The sequence below is a fragment of the Leptodactylus fuscus genome, chromosome 2 (genome assembly GCF_031893055.1).
Source record: "Leptodactylus fuscus isolate aLepFus1 chromosome 2, aLepFus1.hap2, whole genome shotgun sequence".
In the NCBI taxonomy this organism is placed as follows: Eukaryota; Metazoa; Chordata; class Amphibia; order Anura; family Leptodactylidae; genus Leptodactylus; species Leptodactylus fuscus.
In genome coordinates, this window is record NC_134266.1 from 247878657 (window position 1) to 247901887 (window position 23231).

General features: G+C 42.4%; 1 protein-coding gene across 1 annotated transcript in view; it reads left to right on the forward strand.

The window, feature by feature from the left end:
• The window catches only part of RXFP2 (relaxin family peptide receptor 2), a 228236-nt gene that overhangs the window by 152915 nt on the left and 52090 nt on the right, over positions 1–23231 (forward strand). Inside the window, exons 4-5 of the mRNA XM_075263147.1 lie at positions 652–729; positions 19463–19568. Coding sequence (XP_075119248.1) covers positions 652–729; positions 19463–19568 — 184 coding nt within the window. The remainder of the gene's footprint in view (positions 1–651; positions 730–19462; positions 19569–23231) is intronic.

The window sequence follows — 23231 nt, forward strand, 5'->3', positions numbered from 1 at the left end:
CATATACCTGCTAAGGGGGTGTTCCCTGTCCACCTGCCGGGTCTCCGTTCTATTCCCCATAGAAACTGCATAGGGGAAGACTCAGTTTTAAACCCATTCATTTGATTGTTTTAAAGCAAACCGCCGGTGTCTGTATGCATCCTTTCCATGGGGATATCAAATTTTTTGGCCGGGCACAAAGTTCTTCATGTCCAACCTGGTGGGCAGACAAGGGCGCATGTGTGAACGTCCCTAGTTGGTACATTTCCCCCCATTGATACCTGCTTATTAGAGATGAGCGAGTACTGTTCGGATCAGCCGATCCAAACAGCACGCACGCATTGAAATGAATGGAAGCACCTGGTACTTCCGCTTTGACGCCAGCCGGCCGCTTAACCCCCCGCGTGCCGGCTACGTCCATTCATTTCAATGTGTGTGTGCTGTTCGGATCGGCTGATCCGAACAGTACTCGCTCATCTCTACTGCTTATATGTTTCTGCAGATACCAGCTGATATCTACTGATACATTCCTACTCATATCTGCAAATATATCCCCACTGAGAATTCCTGTTGCTTTAAAATTCTTCTCACATGTCTTGTATTCTCCACAATTTGTTTTGCAATCTGTCGGTAATTTACAATTCACCACCAATAAACTCTTCTTTATTCCAGGGGACAACAACGGGTGGCCAAATATGTTTGATGAAGTACATTGGAAAGCAAATGAGGTGATGGATCCCGAGGAATGCTGTAAGTAACTAAGGGAGGAACCATTACAATCTGCTTTGTCTATCAAAGAATTATTATACCATTTAGATATTACAAACAGTCTACAAATAGTCCAAATTTGACATTACTCAAGCCAGCAGTCAAATAGATTTATCATCGTAGGAATAAAATCTGACTTGACAAATGATTTATGCAGATTTCAGGCACAGCCGCAACTTTCGCTGTACACAATGTCCCTGCTTACTGTAAAAATTCCAGATTATTTGGGTTATTTCAATCATAAAAACATTTCCCAAGAATTTATCTTAAACCACATTTCAGTTCTGAAAATTATTATAGAATTATAGAGCACATTACACAACGTATTTAATCACTAGAATGAAGTCAAGAGACGTGTAAGACCTTATCCAGTTCCAACCCCAAAATGACCAGAAAAACCTCTTCAAGTGCAATTTGTTTTTTAAAATGTAGATTGTGAGCCTCATATAGGGATCACAATGCGCTTTTTTTTTTTTTTTTTTTTTTTTTGCTGGGATTCGAACCCAGGACTCCAGCTCTTTCATTTCATGTATATGGTGGATATATACATATGAAAACGCATGCAATTTAACAAGGAATAATCATCTTGTCAGGAAAGTTCGAACCTGTGAATTTTTTTTTAGATATATTCTTTTTATGAAAGAACATTCTTAGAAATATTGTTCAACCTTTGCTTTGTGTCATTGAGCACGGTTTGATGTGTCCACACTTAACTGATCTCCATTATGTTGATGGATTCCAATTTGTCTTGAAACCAATTCAATATAATATCATGACAGGCTAAAAAAAAATGGATAGCGTATTACTTGGTGATAACTTGTCACAATACCACATTGTGTTTGGAAAATCTTAGCAGTCAGTGATATACATATCTGGAAATGTCCATCCAAGAGGACAGGTGAGGAGTAGAGATGAGCGAGTAGTATTCGATTGAGTAGGTATTCGATCGAATACTACGGTATTCAAAATACTCGTACTCGATCGAGTACCACTCGCTATTCAAATGGAAAAGTTCGATGCAGAACCAGCATTGATTGGCTGAATGCTATACAGTCGGCCAATCAACGCTGGTTCTTCTCCTACATTTAGAAGTCTTCTCCGTGCAGCTTCCCCGCGGCGTCTTCCGGCTCTGAATTCACTCTGCCAGGCTTCGGGCCTGGGCAGAGCCGACTGCGCATGCCCACGCTACAAGAAAATGGCCGCTTTGACTGTAAGCAGCCATTTTCTTGTAGTGCGGGCATGCGCAGTCGGCTCTGCCCAGGCCCAAATGCCTGGCAGAGTGAATGAAGAGCAGGAAGATGCCGCGGGGACGCTGCATGGAGAAGACTTCTCGGAGGATCCAGCCCGACCCTCACTCGTGGACTTGGTAAGTGTAATTTGATCGAATGTTGCCTACCCCTGAAATGAGCATTTTCCCCCCATAGACTATAATAGGATTCGATATTCAATTTGAGTAGTCGAATATTGAGCGGCTACTCGAAACGAATATCGAACCTCGAACATTTTACTGTTCACTCATCTCTAGTGAGGAGGACACATCTGTATGGCCAGTTTGAATGACCAACATCCAATATGGACTAAATGTGTATGGCTGGATCTGCATAACAATCATTCACTGGACAGTAATTTTTTTTTGTTTATTCAATCATCAACCTAATATAAATTAATAATTGTGGTCACCATTAGTGTCTTAAGCAAATCAGACAGAGCTTTATCCTTTCAATAACAATACCAGAGAATAGGGTCAGACTATATGACCTTGAGTCAAGCAAAGGAGATTGGGTTCCACCATATAGCTATGTAAAACAGTTATATGGTTAGTATAGGAAAGTTGACTACCATACTCTGGGGTCTTCAGGCCTCAAATTGTAAAAAATTGAGGTTAGAGGAGGCATGTAAAAAATAAAAAAATATACTAACTTTTACTCAACTGTGGCATGCTCTGGCATTCTGGTCTTCTTTCCAGGTTGTCAATCATCTTCTTCAGCCTCCAGATCGCTATTCAGTCCCGTAATTGGGTCTTAGTAGTCATGTGGGGATGTCATAAACATCCAAAATAAATATATATTAAATAATTATAAATTCAAAACCAAGGCACCTTTACCCCCAAAAAAAAATTGCAAAAAGAAGTTTTTCATTGATTCCATTAGGTATAACAGTATTCAGATTGCAAATCCATTTGTAATCTCAAGGAGGCTGAGGTAGGGTCACTTCCCATGTATATTTGTCTGAATTGTATCGAAATCCTACATCATGAGTCCCTTCTACTCAACACCATGGAGTCCCAAAAAATCCTAATGAACATGTACTCCTATTCAAATTCTGGGTGGGTGGAATGACGTCTAGTCATCATAAGTGTTATTGCAGGTATCAATGGTCTCTGATTCCACTGATTATAGAATATTGTAATGAATCTTCAAATATTATCCTGGTTATGTTGTTTTAGATATCCTTGGTTTCAAAAACGCTGTATCAGTTCCAAGGCATTTTCACTTAAAGTCCACTATGTTAGTACAATTTCACTTTATGCTCTTAAATTGGCCCCTCAAATGTTGCGGTTGAACATTACTATAAGTAGTAGACTATTGGTTGCTGTTTGTTTTGGTATAGTGTAGGACACGCCTGATTGCTTGCCTAGGTCAAACATAGATCTAAGAAATTATCACTTTTATCACAAAAGTTATAGATAAGGTGAATGTTGAATAAATTATTATTATTAAGGGAGCAAATAAACTCAGTATATACCTCCCACATACTTTCTTTCACAGGCTCCCAATTCCTGCCGCAATTGGTCTTTTGGGTGGATTATACAAATCTTTATGAACCACTGGCAGCATGTAGAATGTCGCAGTTTTAGGTTTGTGCAATATAATGAACAGATATTCCATTTTCCCTATAATTCAATATCGCTGAGCTGAGACTAAAATCTCCCTAAGTTTCTTTTTAAAGACCTCTGTAAGATTTGCGGGAAGTCTCATAAAACAACCATTATTCAACTGCGTCCTCTAGTCTAGCCTGAACATATTGTTCCTAGGATCCCTGACAGTGTTCTACATTACATTTTATAGATATGTTCCTAGGAGCCCGGACAGTGTTTTACACTATGTTTTATAGATGGGTTCCTAGGAGCCCTGACAGTGTTCTACACTATGTTTTATAGATAGGTTCCTAGGAGCCCTGACAGTGTTATACACTATGTTTTATAGATAGGTTCCTAGGAGCCCTGACAGTGTTCTACATTACATTTTATAGATATGTTCCTAGGAGCCCGGACAGTGTTGTACACTATGTTTTATAGATGGGTTCCTAGGAGCCCTGACAGTGTTCTACACTATGTTTTATAGATAGGTTCCTAGGAGCCCTGACAGTGTTATACACTATGTTTTATAGATAGGTTCCTAGGAGCCCTGACAGTGTTCTACATTACATTTTATAGATATGTTCCTAGGAGCCCGGACAGTGTTCTACACTATGCTTTATAGATAGGTTCCTAGGAGCCCTGACAGTGTTTTACACTATGTTTTATAGATAGGATCCTAGGAGCCCTGACAGTGGTCTACACTATGTTTTATAGATAGGTTCCTAGGAGCCCTGACAGTATTCTACACTATGTTTTATAGATAGGTTCCTAGGAGTCCTGAGAGTGTTCTACACTATGTTTTATAGATAGGTTCCTAGGAGCCCTGACAGTGTTCTACACTATGTCTTATAGATAGGTTCCTAGGAGCCCTGACAGTGTTCTACACTATGTTTTATAGATAGGTTCCTAGGAGTCCTGACAGTGTTCTACACTATGTTTTATAGATAGGTTCCTAGGAGCTCTGACAGTGTTATACACTATGTTTTTTAGATAGGTTCCTAGGAGCCCTGACAGAGTTCTACACTATGTTTTATAGATAGGTTCCTAGGAGTCCTGACAGTGTTCTACACTATGTTTTATAGATAGGTTCCTAGGAGCCCTGACAGTGTTCTACACTATGTGTTATAGATAGGTTCCTAGGAGCCCGGACAGTATTCTACACTATGTATTATAGATAGGTTCCTAGGAGCCATGACAGAGTTCTACACTATGTTTTATAGATAGGTTCCTAGTTCACATCAAAACGTCTTGATCTCTGAGAGCTGTGACTGAACCTCAGTGGTCATTTGTGGTCATCACACTTGGATACCATAGCATCATCAGCCCTAGAATTAGGGAATTCACAAGGGGGTAGAGAGGAAAATGCATCTCACAATTTTTTATACAATTTCTTCCCGGGCACTGAAATACCGGACATGTGGGTGTAAACTGAAGTTTGGGCACACAGCAGTGCATGGAAGGAAAGGAGTGACACTGCATGGGTGTGTGGGCTCCTGGCAACCAGGTTCATTGTTCAAACCCCTGAGCTAAAAATACATATTGGCACCCCCAATCTTACCACATTAGGGCTATTATGGTGGAACCCCTTAGATGCCGCAGTCATGTTTAACCGTGGCATCTAAGAAGTTAAATCCGATTGGAGTTTAGCCAGGGGTAGGGTTACAGGTAACATCCACTCCTGAATAGTACATCCCTGGTCATTAAGCTATTGGCGGCCAGGACATAGTGTTACGTCCTTGGCCAGTAAGGGATTGAAGGGATTGTCAAGCAAAAATGTGTTTCCCCCAAATAATAGCTTTTTGCAGTATAAAAACTTTTGTGTCATATCGTCATTAAAAACATCAGCATCTTACATGACTTTTTTGCCTCTTCTTTCTTGACGGGAAGCTTTTCTCTCACCAAACAAGAAATGCTTCCCTTCACACGTCTCCTGAGAAGCTTCTAAAAATTTCAGACAATTTTTATAACATGTCTCTGTTGGGTCTTAAACCCAGGGCTTCTGGTGTGCAGGGTAACAAAATAGTGAGACAAGACACAGTTACCTCTTACTAGAAAGAGGATTTTCTCACTGTGCAATCCTCAACAATGTTCTTCTTTGCAGGGACAAAAATATATATATATTTTTTTTTTACACGTCTAAGGTACTGACATACAGAGTCATATCTGTATATCTCACTACTGTCTCTATAAAGAAGCTATTGAGGTTTTTAGACTGAGAAAATCCTCCCTATAGGATTGCTAGAACAGCCTCTCTACCGTAGTCCTCTAGAGATGAATGAACTACAATCTGCTTCTCCATTCGTATGAGGCACATGGGAACCTCTTTTTCATGATGATCCTCATCAATCGGCCTCCTTGTCTCAAATTGCTTCTTAAAGAGACTGTTGAGGAATTTGAGGAACCCCAGTGGAGGTCAGGGAGGTGTAAAATTAAAAATAAAGCATACCTACTTGTCCATTTTGTTCCATGCTTGTGCATTGATGTCGGAAGTCTTTAACCTTCCGTTACTGCTAAGCCCAATCAGCAGCCGCAGCGGTCACTGGCAAGGAAGTGGTGGCGAATGTTCCTTTCCAGTGGTCGCACAAAACTGAGGACTTCTGGATTTCCTGTTTTTAAGTTCACCATAGGAAGTCCTGATTTTGGGTAGTGTACATTAGGGAGGGACCTGGAAGGGTATGTTCAATTACCCTGCAGTGCCACAACAGGTGAGGTAAAGCGTTGCCCAGTGTCCATTGAACTCATATAATTTATGGATTCCTCCAGAGTCAGATACTGTACATTCTCTTTAGCTGCTCACTACTCTGGATAATACATGAGGGTACTAAAAAGAAGGGAAAGTGGTTAGTTTAATGTGTAGTACCGAACCTCTATAGCATGGTGAAGACAGGAGTGAAATTCTGGAAATGCATAGCCTTACACCTTTAAGGGAAACATCAGCTTGAGGTCCTCAAATGACCTCTGGTAGTGGCTTTCCTGGTACAATAGTATCGATATGAAATGATAAAGAGTGTGGTTGAAATGAAACCCGGAAATGGATTTGGATTATTAAAATACAGAAGTGTAGCCGTAGTCAGCCAGAACTAAATCTAGAGGAACAATCAGACTAGAGTAACAAGCCAAGGCAAGGCATACCCTATATATATATATATATATATATATATATAATGTGGCTGGCACTTTAAGTGACACATCTGCATATAGATCTTTAAAGGTCATTGAACCTGCCGGTGCTGTGGTACAATGTCCTGCCCGATCCTTACATTTTACTAATGCCAATCTTGTTCCGGGCCCAGCATGTTCCTTCATTATTTGATTCTTCCCATCAAGAGAAAGATTTCATAGAATTGATATCAACTGATGTGTGATTGGTCTGGTCAGACATGTTGGGAGATTTCCTCACCGTTGTGTCCTGAGAGATGGATTAGGTCAATTGAAAGGGTCTCTGTACTGTGAAATTCTCAAAAATTGCAACTTGAAAGTCATTGTAGGACAGAAGTTGGCGAGGAATGAAGACTCTGCTTTCACAGATCTGCATAATCTTCAGTTGTCAAAGATTGAGAACAATGCAGGTTCTGGCCATAAATGCGACGCTGACAGCGGGAAGACTTTGGAGCGGCATATACAGTGAACGTTCCAGAAACATTAGCTAAAAGACAGTTTGCAATGACATGAAGTTACAGAATTACCGCATATAATGATAACCTTAGGGGGCTTTCACACTAGTATCTGCTGTCCGCCCAGGAGTTTCCCTTCTAATCCCCGGAAAAACTGGATAGGGGATGGCTTGCTGGCGGTCCGTCATTTGAATGTGTTTTAAAAGTAAACTGCAGGTGTCTGTATGAATAGGTGTCCATCAAACGAATAGATTTTAAAACCGACTGCCGGGAAGCTGTCTCCTATGCAATTTCTCTGGGAAATAGGATGGAGACCCGGCGGGCGGACAAGGATGTAAGTGTGAATGCCCCCCAACGCTTCACTTCAGCAACTGATCAGGTGACAACAAGCAGCTTCTAAATGAGGGTTGTAGTCTTCCAGGATTCAACTGCCCCAGCCTTGGTCTTGGGAGGGGGAAAACTGCAAACAAATCACATATACCATAGAAGATATAGACAAGACAGACAAACATAACCCAGAGGCACAAAAGACAAAGGCAATATAAACCGGAGCACTCTGGGATGCTGCAGTTACGCAGTGAGGCCTAACTGAGGAGCTCAGAACCTCCATTTTGTGATTTGGTGGCACCACTGGTCAGTGATTTGTTAATGATCCTGTATATTGGTGTGAATAGAGTGCGCGAACCTTTCAAGATAAATTTTGTTTCAGATTTGATTTGTTTCAGGTTGAACAAGTTCAGATAGAACCGGAAGTGACATTTTTGCACCCTGGGGTCTCTGCAGAATATAATAGGTGGGGGATATGTAACAAAATATAAAACATTGATACTCACCTCCCCTCACTTCTTTTTGGCCTACTCATCGCACCTGGCACTCTCTCGCAGCCTTCCCAGTGACGTCATGATGCTCGGCGTGACCATTTTATTCTGTCCAAGATGAATCTCCAACACACCAATGCCAACCTCATTACTTCCAACCTCATCTATTATATTACTATGTTAGTATGACTTTAATGGGGCTGGCTGGGTCTGTCTTCTACACTGTGTACAATGCTATTCTTCATGTTTGCAGCTCAGTCCCATTCAAGTAAATGAAACTGAGAGGCAATACCAAGCACAGTATTGTATACACCATACAATGTACGACACAATGCGTTGGAAGCACTGAAGAAGCCATGGTGCTTATCTAAAATGCTACATTTCCACATCTTGGATCTGCTTTTTTTATGTTACAGATTTTGCTGCATTTTTTTTATTTTTGCGAAAGCCATTAGTAGATTTGACAGAAGGGAGAAGTATAAGGGTAAGTTCAGATGGAGTATTTTGGACCGGAAACCTGAGACAGAGGCCACCTCATGTTCCAGACCAAAAGCCGGGGAGCCGCGACTGAAAGCCGGTGCATTGCACTGGCATCCAGCCGCACACTCCGCTTCGGATTAGGCCCAATGAATGGGTCTAGTCAGGAGAAAGGAGTGTCTTCAGGCTGAAACAGCCTGAAGAATGAGCATCTTGCTTCTTTTTCCGGGAGCCGGAACAAGCTGGCTCCCGGAAAAAGATCTTGAGCGGCTCCCATTGATTTCAAAGGGAACTACCTTTTTGGTCAGGATTTTGAGACAAATACGGCCTCAAAATCCTGACCAAAATACATTGTGTGAACTTACCCTAAGAACTTCCTTTATATGTCCCATTCCCTATTCAAGCCACTCCTGATTTTGTCTCAAAAACACACAGCAACAAAAAAAAAAAGCTGTTTTTCCTAAACCCGGGGCCTTCACCTTAATGTGTTTCCTCAATATAATTTATCATCAGATCAGATCATTCGGTATGACATACGATCACGCTAGTGTTCCTATTCTTAGGCCTTCGGCCAGGGTGTTTCATCTCGAAATATCTTTGAAGAAAGGAAAATGCAAAGAGAGGATAATTCATGTGATTTCAGAAATTCTTTCTTTTTATAGTGAATGAAGCTGTATATAAAAGTAATGAATGGCTGTTTGTATTAGGTCACACCAGGCTAGTGTTTGCTGACTGCATGCGGGTACGATCATGTCTGACAACATGGGAACACCGGGTTACAGGAACATTTACTGAGGGCAAATCTATTATCATGAGTCAATTGCCTTTAGTTATTTCGGAAACAATCGGCATTGTATGAGTGTAAGGGAACGGTAAGGGAACTTTCTTTCAGAATCTTTTACTATAAAGAGCGATAGGTGGATACAATAATATGCTCTGACCTAATAGACTTGTTAAAGATCATCAATCATTCTTGGGATTCCTCAGCTGCCTTGGTAGCTTCTGGTTTGGCCGACAAGGTACTGAAGATCTATAGTTTGTTAAAAAAAAAAAAAAAAAACTAAAAGAGAAGAAGATTCTGGTTCGGATCACTGCGGCATTTTTTGGTCATTTTTTTTCTTTTTTACTTAGCACTGAAATAATAATAATAATAATAATAATAATTATTATTATTATTATTATTATTATTATTATTATTTCTTTTTTGATATAGCTAAACAGTAAAATTTCCTTAAAGGGGTTGTCCAAGATTTGATATTGATAGGATATCCTTAGGATAGTTCATCATTACCAGTTTGGTGGGGTTCAGATGTAGTGGCCATGCCATGCTGCCCAATGTCTATTGAAGTGAATGGGAGTTGCATTAAAAGGAGGAGTGGAGAGTAACAGGTGCTGTTCCTCCCCCAACTGAAATTGATGACCAATCTTAAGAATAGGCCATCAATATCAACTTTTGGTCAACCATTTTTAAATTTTCCCACTATTGTCATGTATCCCCAAACCACAGATCCAGAGGGCTGGATGAAGGGGGGACAATAAACTGGTAAGATGAAGGGGGGACAATAAACTGGAGGCAGATGAAGAGGGACACTAAACTGGGAGCAGATGGAAAGGGGACATTAAACTAGGGGGAGGTGGAGGTGGCATTACACTAGGGGAGATGAAGGGGAGCATTAAACTGGGGAGGCAGCTGTAAGGTTAAATTAAACTGGGGCAGCTGGAGAGGGACATTAAACTGTGGAGGTAACTGCTACCCCCACATTTTAATGTCCTCCTCCAGATGCCCCCAGTTAATGTCCCCTTCCAAATTGCCCCCATTTTAGTATCCCTGTCCAGCGACCCCCTAGTTTCATGTCCCCCCTTCATCTGCCCCAGTTTAATGCCCGTCCTCCAATCTGCCTCCAGTTTAATTTCAGACCTTCATCTGTCTTCTATTTAATGTCCCCCTTCATCTGCCTCCAGTTTAATTTCCCCCTTCATCTGTCCCCAGTTTAATGCCCCTCCTTCATCTGCCCCCATAGTTCAACATAGTAAAACACAAAAACTCACCTCTCCTTGTTGCCCTGCACAATGTGAGTGACATCATCACATCTTGCCTACAGCTCCCAAGACTTAAAGGGGTATTCCCACGTTGCATACTCACCAGTTTTCACTGCTGTAAAATCTTCTTTCGTCCTGGTTTCTTGCATCATTTGGTGGGCAGGGTTTCACATGCAACCTGCCGTTTAGCTCCGCCCCCAAATTAGCGTGTAGCTCCGCACACCACATAGCGTGATCCTATGGTGCGGCTGAAGGGCCTGTGATGTCATCAAAGGTCCTCAAACACTATATGCACAATATTGGACTATGAAGTACAGGAAGGAGCAACTCCATTCTGTGTTACATACAGAGACTGCCTGTCTGTGCCATAATGAACAAAAAAGAATTAGCTAGCCTGATAACTGGGAGAACAGAAGACGAGTTCAGAAATGAAAGCAGCTCCTTTCCCCTATCTGATAGCAGGACCTAGGTCACGTGGTGTAGACACAGGAATAGCTAGAGACACAGGCTCGCTCCCGTGCACTTAGCCCCTCCTCCCTCCCCCCTGAGAGCAGCAGATACATCACTTGACTTTTGAGCAGATAAGTCAAGGGCTGTGTCAACAATGAATTGAATAAAGTAAGATAGTGGACAAACAAAGCAGTTTTGCTGAAGCAATGTATTTAGGAAAAGTCTTACATCCACATTAACAAGCAGTATAGATAGGATCCTTGTGATGGGACAACCCCTTTAAGCACCCAAGGAGCACAGTGGTGCAGAGAGAGCTGTCTGAGGATGGCTCCTGCATCACCATTGTATTTAACTCATTTGCATCCTCTGGATGCAGATGAGTTGCTACCGGGCCATAACTCCTGTTGACCAGGACAGCAGAACAGGACCCAGAATCTGGGACTGTTCTGCTAAATCCGGACGTTTGGGAGGTTTGCATAGTTAACACATTAAGTGTCAAGTAAACTTTGCTGCATCCATATATGTGAGTCTGTTCTCTATGGTCTTACCTTCACAAACTGTAGGAAGACTTTTATAATGCGTTTTACTCCATTGTATAGTAAAGCTCTGCTACCTGCAATTATACTTAGCGGCAGAGGATTATGCAAGGTTTTATATTAATAACCAACCAAAGGATAGCTCATTATTTTATATAGCCTTGAAAAAAACCCTGAGGCCCCAGAACGGATGTCCCGCAGAAATAAATCACTGCAGGAAAAACCGCGGCGGCAACGCATCATGGTTCTTCCCGGAGCGCTTTAAACAGAAAGTTTGCAGAGTTTTTCTCTGTGGACTTTGTTACAATTATATCTATGGGAAAACCACCGGTGTTTCCGTAGATATGATTGACATGCTGCGATTTCCAAAACCATGCCGGTTTTGGAAATCTCAGTGTGTCGGCACTGCGGTTTTTAACCACAAATTAGGCATAGGATTTGCTAGAATCCCATCCACTTTGCACTTACTGTAAAACAATGTGATTTTTCCCCTGGCATTTCCGCCACGTGTTTCCATCCTGTGGGGCCCCATCCTGAATGGACATTTATAATGGTAATGTGAGCGTCCCCTTAGTGGAACGTTTGTGTTCTGTGTACAAAGAAATCCTTATGATCTCTAGTACCTATGCAGAAGCTAACAAGATAAACCATTTGGCTTTAGCTCATTATTACAGGACATTATGTATCACTGCTTTGCTGCTGCCACCTACTGGTAGTGATATAGAATTAACAAAAATACCCAATAACATTTATTGGAATTATCTTTTTGTCACTTTTCTTATGAGAGCAACTAATGTTTGTCATTGGGGAGAGAATAAATACTACCAGATCTCTGTACTGGATAACATATGGAAGGATTGACTTTCCCGCTGGGATATCAAGTGAGATTTCAGGGAAATTAAAGGGGTTTTTCACTGCAGAATAAGAAAAAAAAGACTCAGAATAGATTGAAAATATGAAAGAAGTAATGACTGCTATCTCCCGTCTCAATGCTGACCTCTACTTTTTGATCCTTTCTGACTCCTTACATACAGGATAGGTCATTCATCCAAGCCCAGGGTTAAGGTGGGTCTCCGCTGTGGCCAGTGATTGACAGAGTAGTTTCTAAATTTGGATTGAAGAAGCATGGAGTGCTGTAAAGTGCTGCAAGACCGGCAGTTTAAGGGTAAAAGAACAGTCGCCCAATGGATCTCACTACAGTCAAGAGAGTCTGCCAAGCACTATTAGTGTGTGCTGTTTTTAGCAGTCTGTATGTCCATTGTTCTGGTCCTCCATGGACACAGTGGTACAGATGTGAACTTAACATAAAGAATTAGAACTGCCAGCTATCCTTATTTCATTTCACATACAGTAGTAAGGAAGTAGTAGAACATGTTTCAGGCATTCCCTTTGCCTTACTGTCACTGTTTTTTTACTTTAATTAAAGTTAATAGAGAACCCTTATGGCGCAATAAAAGTTGCTGATCAGGATCCAAAACAGGACTTTATGTAGTGATTAAAGATGAGCGAGTAGTACTCGATCGAGTAGGTATTCAATCGAATACGACGGTATTCGAAATACTCGTACTCGATCGAGTACCACTCGCTGTTCGAATGTAAAAGTTCGATGCAGAGAGAGGCGGGCAGCGGCGAAGCAAGGAGCTGACCTGTGTCAGCTCCTTCCTTCAGCCGGATGTGTCAGCGAGAGAGGCGTGCAGAGAGCGGCGAGGGAGCGGAGGAGAAGGTAAGTTTAATGTGGAGGTGGAACGTGAATCTGGGGGCAGATGAAGGAGAGGACGGCATGACACTGGGGGCAGAGATGTGGGGACATGAATCTGGGGGCAGAGATGGAGAGGACATGAATCTGGGGGCAGAAATGGAGGGACATGAATCTGGGGGCAGAGATGGAGGGACAGGAATCTGGGGGCAGAGATGTGGGGACATGAATCTGGGGGCAGATATGGAGGGACATGAATCTGGGGGCAGAGATGGAGGGACATGAATCTGGGGGCAGAGATGGAGTGGACATGAAACTGGGGGCAGAGATGGGGGGACATGAATCTGGGGGAAGAGGTGGGGGACATGAATCTGGGGGCAGAGATGGAGAGGACATGAAACTGGGGGCAGAGATGTGGGGACATGAATCTGGGGGCAGAGATGGGGGACATGAATCTGGGGGCAGAGATGGAGGGACATGAATCTGGGGGAAGAGATGGAAGAGGGACATGAAACTGGGGGCATATGAAGGGTGTATATGAAACTGGGGGAGAGATAGAGGGGGGACATATAATTTATGGGTGACTGTAGGAGGATTATACTGTGTGCGGGCACATGAAAAATTAACGAGTGGGCGGAGTCAATACAAAAGTGGGCGGGGCTAAATTTGCCGCGGCGCGCTACGTGTGCCTCACATTTTGTCCCTCTTTGAGTTCTTCAAAAGTTGGGAGGTATGCTGAAGGGCATCCACTATTCCAATTAAAGGGAGTGCAAGTCCAGCTAAAGGGAACCACAGCCCTTGTGTAACACATACTTTGTAAGACATTGGGCAGAGCAGGATGGGGATCAAGGTGGACCTGTACTTGGCTAGACAAAGTTATTAAGGGGCCGGAGCCTTCTCATGCTAGTAAAAACAAAATACCACTCTTAATAGATTTCCCCCATGTGCTGATACATGTAGATGCATGTATGACATATACTACTGGCACTATAGATGTATGCATTACCAGAGCACACTCACCCCAAAGTAAAGATAGATACCCACCTAGCTATCTTTGGTTGCATTATGTGCCCTCCCCCCCCCCCCCCCCCTAATTATGACAAACACCCCCATTTGCTGATCAAAAAATCCTCTTATTTGGCCCCCACATAGTATTTTTTTGGCATAGCATCCTAGTGTTCTTCAGTGTAAGTGTAGTGCCACCTAGAGGCGGCAGCGGAGAGCGGCCAGGAAAGCAGTGTTGACAAGCAAGTAAAAAGTATCGGCAGCTAATTACTGCAATAATAATAATTATTATTATTATTATTGCCGATTAATAAAAAATTCCGCCCCCAGTTTATTCCATTAGGTGCCACCTGAGGCCATTGAATCATATTGCCTCATGGAAGGTGTGCCCCTGTACATCACACACTACATGTTACATGCATGCATACATCAAAAATCAAAGTGCATATTTCAGTTACTTACACACTAGACACATTCATTGGTACCATTGTACACCCATCACACATCACCCCATACACCACTGAGCACATAAATCCCTTACAATGCAATACTCACTTACCTTGACTGAAAGGGCTGCAAAAGAGCAAAATAAAACCCTTCTGCTTGTTTGATAAGCTGTGTCCCCATCATAAAATAACATAAGATAATCCTTTAACCCTTTCCCGCCGATGGCATTTTTTGATTTTCGTTTTTCGTTTTTGACTCCCCTCCTTCTAAACCCCATAACTTTTTTATGCTCCCAGAGCCATATGAGGTCTTAATTTTTGCGAGGCAAATTTTTCTTCATGATGCCAGCATTAATTATTCTGTAGAATGTACTGGGAAGCAGGAGAAATTTTTTTTTTTTTACTTTTTTTTATTTATTTATTTTTTTCGCATTTATTAGACCCCCTAGGGGTGTTGAACCCCAAGGGGTCTGATCACTAATGCAATGCATTACAATGCTAATGCATTGCAATGCATTGCAAAAAATCATCCTTTCTTTTGCAGGCTGCATAGACCAGCCTGCAAAAGAAAGAGATTGCAGACAAGCCTGGGAGCCTTGTAAAGGCTCCCGGCTGTCATGCCAATGTGACGTCGGCCTTGGAGCATGCTCCAGGAGCCGGAAATCACCGGCAAAATGGTGGCTCCGGCACCTTTGACCGTGGCGCTGGAGGGGTTAATGCCTCCGATCACACCTGGCGGCTATGGCGGCTGCCCGGCTCCCGGGTGGTCGCCATAGTTACACACCCGAGATGCGCCGTACTATTACAGCGGATGTCAGGAAGGGGTTAATAGTCCCACCATGGGGAAATTCGGTGTGTTACAGCAGCATAGATAATACAGTAATATATTACAATAAAGAAAACATACAAGCTCAGAATAGCAGATAGAAATATACAAGGAGTCATAGTAACTTAAAAGAAAAAGAAAGACTCCGGATCATTTATTTCTCTGTGCGGAGTGATCTCTGCTTAACCTGATGTAGATTATACAGCCTGACCGCGGTTGGGAGGAAGGATCTCCGATAGCGCTTCTTCTCACACTTGGGGTGAAGCAGTCGGTCACTGACAGTACTGCCCAGTGCTATCACTGTCTCACACATGGGGTGGGAGTTGTTCTCCAGCATGGAGCTCACCACGGACAGTATCACCACCACCTGTACTGGGTCCAGGACAGAGCTGGCCCTTCTAACCAGCCTTTCAAGTCTATTTCTGTCCCTGGCTGGTATGCTGCTCCCCCAACAGGCCACTCCAAAAAAAATGGTTGATGCTACCACAGAGTTGAAAAAGGCCCTAAGAAGTGTCCCCTGGACTCCAAAGGCCCTCAGCCTCCTGAGCAGGTAGAGTCTGCTGTGGCCCTTTCTGTGCAGCACATCCAGGTGATCAGCCCAGTCCAGTTTATTATTGAGAATCACACCCAGGTACTTATAGGTCTTGACTATCTCTAAGCCTGTCCCCTGGATGTCCACTAGATTCGGGGGACTTCTCCACTTACTAAAGTCCACCACCATCTCCTTGGTCTTCCCAGCATTAATCCTGAGCTGGTTCCGCTGGCACCATTCAACAAAGTCCCGGTTTAAGTCTCTGAACTCCCGGTCGTCTCCGTTAGTGATGAGGCCTACTATAGCAGAGTCATCGGAGTACTTCTGTAAGTAACAGCTGGATGAGTTGCGCCTAAATCATGGCACTATGCTCCACCCCTGGCATAGTAAAGTCGCCCCAGCTATGCCTGGTCTTCTTATTCTGAGCTGCTGCTATCCAGTCTTAATAAATCTGCCCCAATGTATGAACGGACCATATGAGGACACATTTACCGTATTATAGACCCTACTCAATTATGTATAGGCTACAAGATAGGAACAGCCGGTACCTATGGTACTCCTTCCATTGTTTTCTATTGTAGGCTGTCGCTTCCAACATGATTGTAATATACTGAAAATTTCAACTCAACATATAAGATTGAGCTGTTGATCCAATATTTGCAGTTCAGACAGAGAAGAGTGTCCAGGGAAATGACAGCCTGCGATATAGACTAGTTTTATATCCCTATGTATATGCTCGGCTGTCAGTTGTCCTCTTGTTAGCAAATATTATCTTGCCAGGCAACGTTGTAGTTTGTCAAAAGTTACCATAAACTTCAAAGCTGAGTTTAAGTTCACATGGAGATTTTTGATTTTAGCCGTGACTGAAAGCCAGTGCACTGCACGGCCTCCAGCGGCGCAATCTGCTCCGGATTAGGCCCAATGAATGGGCCTAGTCCGGAGGAAGGAGTATTTTCAGGCCGAATCGCGAGGCGAAACAGCCTGAAGAATAAGCATGTCGCTTCTTTTTTTCCAGGAGCACCAATTTTTTGGGGGAATGGTGACCACATGGTCTATACAAAAAATTCACAATAATTCTGGCCACCAGCAGGTCTGCGATAGGTGTCATGTCATGCAAGGTGGTGTCATATCTCTGCATTAAATATGAGTATCCTTTCAGTTACTGCAAACATATGCAAATTAGGCTGTATCAGCCAAGTGGGTGGTAACAACACATTGGCATACAGCTCACAGAGACCCTGCCCCCAGAGATATCACAGTGTTACAACCCCCTTTGGCCTACTAAGTTCTAATTTGCATTATTACTAAAAGGCCTTATATCTTTTGAATAGCTGAACTGAACTCAAATACATACAGCTCATAGAGACCCCGCCCCCAGATATATCACAGTGTTACAACCCCTTTGGCTAGTAAACCTTAACTTGCATCATTACTAAAAGGCCTTATATCTTTGGAATAGCTGACCAGAACTCAAATAAAATGCTCAGGGTGACACTGGGCTTTTCAGACCCCAAGAAAGGCCATTTTTAACCCTTTAAGAACACAGGGTAGTTTGTATGTTCATTCTTGGTGACTTTTGTCATATTTTCCCTCTCTGTCTTCCAAAATTCATAACTTTTTTATTTTTCTTTCTACAAACTATCTGAGGACTTATTCTTTGCATGATGAGTTGCACTTTCCTTTGCCACCATTTTGGGGTGCATATAATGTTTTGATTAGCTTTTATTTACGTTTTTGTGGGTCCATGTGAAATAACACACATTTCTATCATTATTTTTTGCATTTTGTTTTTACGGTGTTCACTCTTCATTATCAATGACATGGCAGCTTTGTCCGGTGAGTCCTTATGGTTACAGCGATACCAGATTCATGTTGGTTTTTATTACATTTTATCGCTTTTACAAATGAATCATCATAAACCATTTTCCTAGGGTCACCTTATTCTGATGCCATTAACTTTTTTACTGAAATGTTGATGGAGATATATCAGGGCTCTTTATTTGCGGGACAAGTTGTATTTTTTTATTGGTACCAATGTTCGGTATGGATGATTCTCTGATCACTTTTTATTGTTATTTTTTTTTTGCGAAAGCGAGGTGAGCAAAATACATGAATTTGTGCCTCTGCAATGTATTGTAATACATAGTATTGCAGAACATAATACAGTAATTCCTATTGGACCACATGGTCTATACAAAAAATTCACAATAGTTCTGGCCAGCAGCAGGTATGCTCTAACCTGTCGGCAAAAGGTAGTAGCAAGGTGGTGTCATGTCTATGCATTAAATGTGAGTATCCATTCAGCCACTACAAAGATATAAGTTCTTTTAGTATTTATGCAAATGAGGCTGTATCAGTCAAGTGGGTGGTAACAACACCTGATATACAGCAGAGGTATTGCAGTGTTACCACCCCCATGGCTAATAAACTACTGTGCGATGTACTATGTATTACAATACATTTCAGATCTGAGTTAGCTTAAAGTCCCCTGGTGAAACAAGTAAAAAGTGGTCCGGCCTCCTGGCTGTCCTAGCAACCCCTCACAACCTCCTATCGTGATAGGTTGGAGAGGCAATGGGGGGAGGTCGATTTTGATGTTGGCTTTATCACTTCTATAGATATAAATGGAGTAGCAGGATACACGCACAGCACAGCTCCATTCCATAACATAAGACACCTGTTCTTACGATATTTGGGACCCCCAGTGTTCCGACACTTATCCTGTTACCAAGTGATAGCTTGTGATTGTGAAACATCTGCTGGAATAATTTGGGAAGGAAAGCAGATGTGGAAAGTGAAGCTACTGAGCCCAAGTGCTGATTCTGTAACAGGGTCCCCAAATATCACGTCATTTACAGTACCAGTGTCCCTTAATGAAGACGAGGGACCTTTTGGGCATTCTTGTACTCCAGGGCCGAATTGTCATGGCAATAAGTTATATGAAAATTAGGGCATGTCGGGGTATATATAATGAGGACCTTTCACCCCCCTCCGCCAACTCCATCTTGTTAAATCCGTCAATAGGTGCTGCTCCACTGTTTCCGATACAGTTAGAATTTTTTCTCCAGCTCTCATTGTGCCTGAGCAATTTAGGTTCCGCACCCAATATGCTAATTAAGTTCACTACTGCCAGATGGGTGGTTCTGGACTGGAGCAGAAAGTCAGGGTCCACCCACCTGACAGTAGAGAGCATACTGGTGCTAAAAGTAACACACAAAGCCTAATACTAACACAAATGTCATAATAACTAAGAGCTTTTATGGCGATTCCTTTACCATACACTCATCGTCCTAACAATACTCTAATAAATGTATCCATAAGTTGCATGTGCCGATACAAAAAGTAGTTTTTTATGCCTATTTTGTACAACTCAGTGGACCATTTAGTGAATGTCATTACTGTCAATTGCTTCTAGGTCTCACGCAGTTCCCAGACATTTGTGAGTGCAAAGACACTGAGCTGGAGTGTGTAGAGGCCAATTTAGAAGCAGTCCCGTACGTGTCAAGCAATGTAACACTTTTGTAAGTAGACGCTTCATCCCTCTGATTCTACTATCTTAATAATTCATCTGTGACAACCCTATTAGGTTCTGGATCATCCCTTGTAGATATCTCCCTCTCTCCTCCCTTCACTGTCTTTCCTTCCCGACTGTATGCACATAATTCACTTTCAAGCAATTCCTTATTCTAGCCCAGTTTCTGGACAATTGTAATTGACCTCTAGATTCCATATTAGATCTATCATCAGAGGACATAGATATCTGCACAGTACATTGTATTACCAGCTATTGTATTATAATAGAGCCAGAATATAGATTCAGGGATGAGAACTTGTCAATCCTCTTTATCACAACATTAGGTTTTATGGCTCTGCAGTGTGAACATTCAAGCAAAATTCTTTTTTAAGTCAATATATTGACCATTATTTATGGTACGTACGGGTATTTTAATGGAGGATAATTCTTCTGTAAGCCAGAACAAAGGTTTATCACAGCACACTGGAGGTTTAGGGCTTAATTTTTTGCGACCTGTACACAGAGGGGAGTAGATGAACTGCTAAATTACCTATTATCTTATCTACACAGTCCAGTCACATTAATGTGACCACCTGTCAAAATCCAGAATAACCACCTTTGGCAGAGCGGACCGCTGCGAGACGTGCAGGAAGAGAGGGGATGTTGTGATGATGATCACTGGGATGTTGAGCCATGCCGACTCCAGTGCCGTGGCCAGCTGTGCTAGGTTACGTGGCTGAGCATCCATGGCGCAAACAACCCGATTGAGGTGGTCCCACAGATTGTCGATTGGGTTCAAGTCTGGGGAATTTGCTGGCCAAGGGAGTACGTTAAACTCATCCTGGTGCTCCTCGAACCACACACGTTCACTGCGAGCTTTATGACATGTCGCGTTGTCCTGCTGGTAGATGCCATCATCCTGAGGAAAAACAATTTGCATGTAGGGGTGAACATGGTCCGCAAGGTTAGATGCATACTTGTGTTGATCCATCGTGCCTTCCAAAATGATGAGTGCACCCAGATGGCTGATGACACATGTCTTCTGCGATTGGTTATTTAATGTTGACGTCAAAAGTAGGCGGTAGTCACATTAATAGGACTGGACTGTTTATATATACATGATAACCATGATCATCAATGTGCTAAGTCAGGGGAACTGCAAAAAAAAAATTCCTACAGAAAAAAGGAAGTCTCAGCATATTTTTTGACTTAGTGGCTAAAGTGAGAACTGCAGGGTTTTTAGGATTTTCTTTTTAAAATATAGATAATAACATGGATTTTTTTTTAAACACCCAATATTCTTTAAACATAAAACATTATTATTATTATTATTATTATTATTATTATTATTATTATTATTATTATATTCATTTATTTATTTATTTTATAAAGTGGGTCATTTTTTGGTGACACTTTACCTTTAAAGGGGGCCTCTCACTTCCCCTGACATGTCTATTTTAGTAAATAATAGAGATGAGCGAACACTAAAATGTCCGAGGTTCGAAATCCGATTCGAACAGCCGCACACTGTTCGACTGTTCAAACGGATTTCGAACCCCATTATAGTCTATGGGGGGGAAATGCTCGTTTCAGGGGTACGCAAAATTCGATAAAATTATACTTACCAAGTCCACGAGTGACAGTCGGGCTGGATCCTTCTTGAAGTCTTCTCCCGGCGCAGCGTCCCCACGTCTTCTTCCGGCTGGAATTCACTCTGCCTAGACATCGGGGCCTAGGCAGAGCCGACTGCGCATGCGCAGTGGGCTCTACCCGGCACAACGCCTGAGCAGAGCTGACTGCGCATGCGCGGTCGGCTCTGCCTAGGCCGGATGCGTAGGCAGAGTGAATTCCAGCCGGAAGACGCCGCGGGGACGCTGCACAGAGAAGACTTCTAAAGGTAAGAGAAGAACCAGCATTGATTGGCAGAATGTATAGCATTCTGCCAGTCAACGCTGGTTCTGCATCGAACCTTAAACTTCGAACAGCTAGTAGTGTTCGATCGAGTACGAGTATTTCGAATATCGTAGTATTTGATCGAACACCTACTCGATCGAACACTACTCGCTCATCTCTAGTAAATAACTCCGCTCCCTGTGAATTAACAATTCTAGAGCATCAGTTTCAATAACTCTGTGTTGTACTGTTATGTTATTCCTCTTAGAAATGAATGAATGGACACCTGGATGAATCCCGCTTGTCAAAGGGGTGTGTCCACAAACACCCTGAAACTAGTAGCACTGATTGGACAGTGTCTCAGGACACGCCTCCAACTGGTAACTCTCAGTTACCTTGTCAGTTTAATCATGTATTTCTGTAGGAATAACATAGGAAAGGAACAACAGAAAGTTATAAGAAAAGATGTTCCTGAATTGTTATTTCTGGGGAAAGCAAGTATTTACTATAACAGACACTTTGGGGAAGGTGATGGGTTCTATTGAAAGCACAAGATATGGTTCTAACCTTTACATAGGGTTTACTTGGTGAATAAATCTATTTTATTTTTTATCATAGAAAGTGGAGTTGAAAATGCAATTATTATCAATTATTTATCCATATAAATTAGAGGTTCTTAGTTGAAAATACTTGAACAAACAGTAAAAGCCCATCTGTCCCAACAAGTGGAATTACCGGTAATTCACATGAGACCCTACACTAAACAGACATACCTCTTCTGGACTCAGAATTGTAGGAAGTCTGCTTATAAGACACTAATGATTCCTAGATATGTACATTAACTTAAGTATTGAAACAGACAAGTTAGAAATTTACAGGTGATGTCCAATTCAGAACCCTAACCAGATCTCTAATTCAATGCAGACCCTGGACTAAACCCCTAAATAAATCCAAATCCCAGACCCGACCCCTCAATAAATTTAGACCCCAAACATTAATTCAGACCCCAGACTAGACCCCTATATTAAATTAGACCCCATACAAGACCCCTAAATAAATTCACACCCAAGACCACACCCCTCAATAAATTCAGACCCAAACATTAAGTTAGACCCCAGACTAGACTCCTAAATTAAGTTAGACTCCACTAGCATATGCCCGCGACTTCATCTGCGGGTTGGTGTTGGCGCCGAGCCGCTTATATTTAGCCAATTGCTGTTATGGATGATCCGCCTGCTCTCACGTCTCGGCTCTGCTACTTGACAGCATATGCGCAGCATATTAAGTTGTATGTACATCTCTGCATATGGAGAGCGTACTCAGCTGTGCTACAGCACCGCCTAAGCTCTGCTACATATGGCCATTTTGGTTATAGGGGTGTTCTTATGTCAGTTTCTGAGCAGCTTCTGTGGTGAAAATGGCTAAATGGATGTTGCAGAAATTTGTTCGAGCAGCCTGCTCCCGCGTCTCAGCTCTGCTACATCGCTGCATATACGTAGAATACCCAGCTGTATGTACATGTTTGTATATGGAGAGCCTATAGAAGTGTGTTACAGCGCTGCCTAAACTCTGCTACATCGGGCAATTGTGATTACAGGTGTTTGGTTATGTGACTGTCTGAGCAGCTTCTGTGTTAACAAAAGGCTGAACGGATGTTGCTGAAATGTGCCAGAGTTCGATCAGCCTGCTCCCACGTCTCGGCTCTGCTACAACACTGTATAAGCGTAGGATACCCAGCTGTATGTACATGTTTGCATGTGGAGAGCCTACAGAGGTG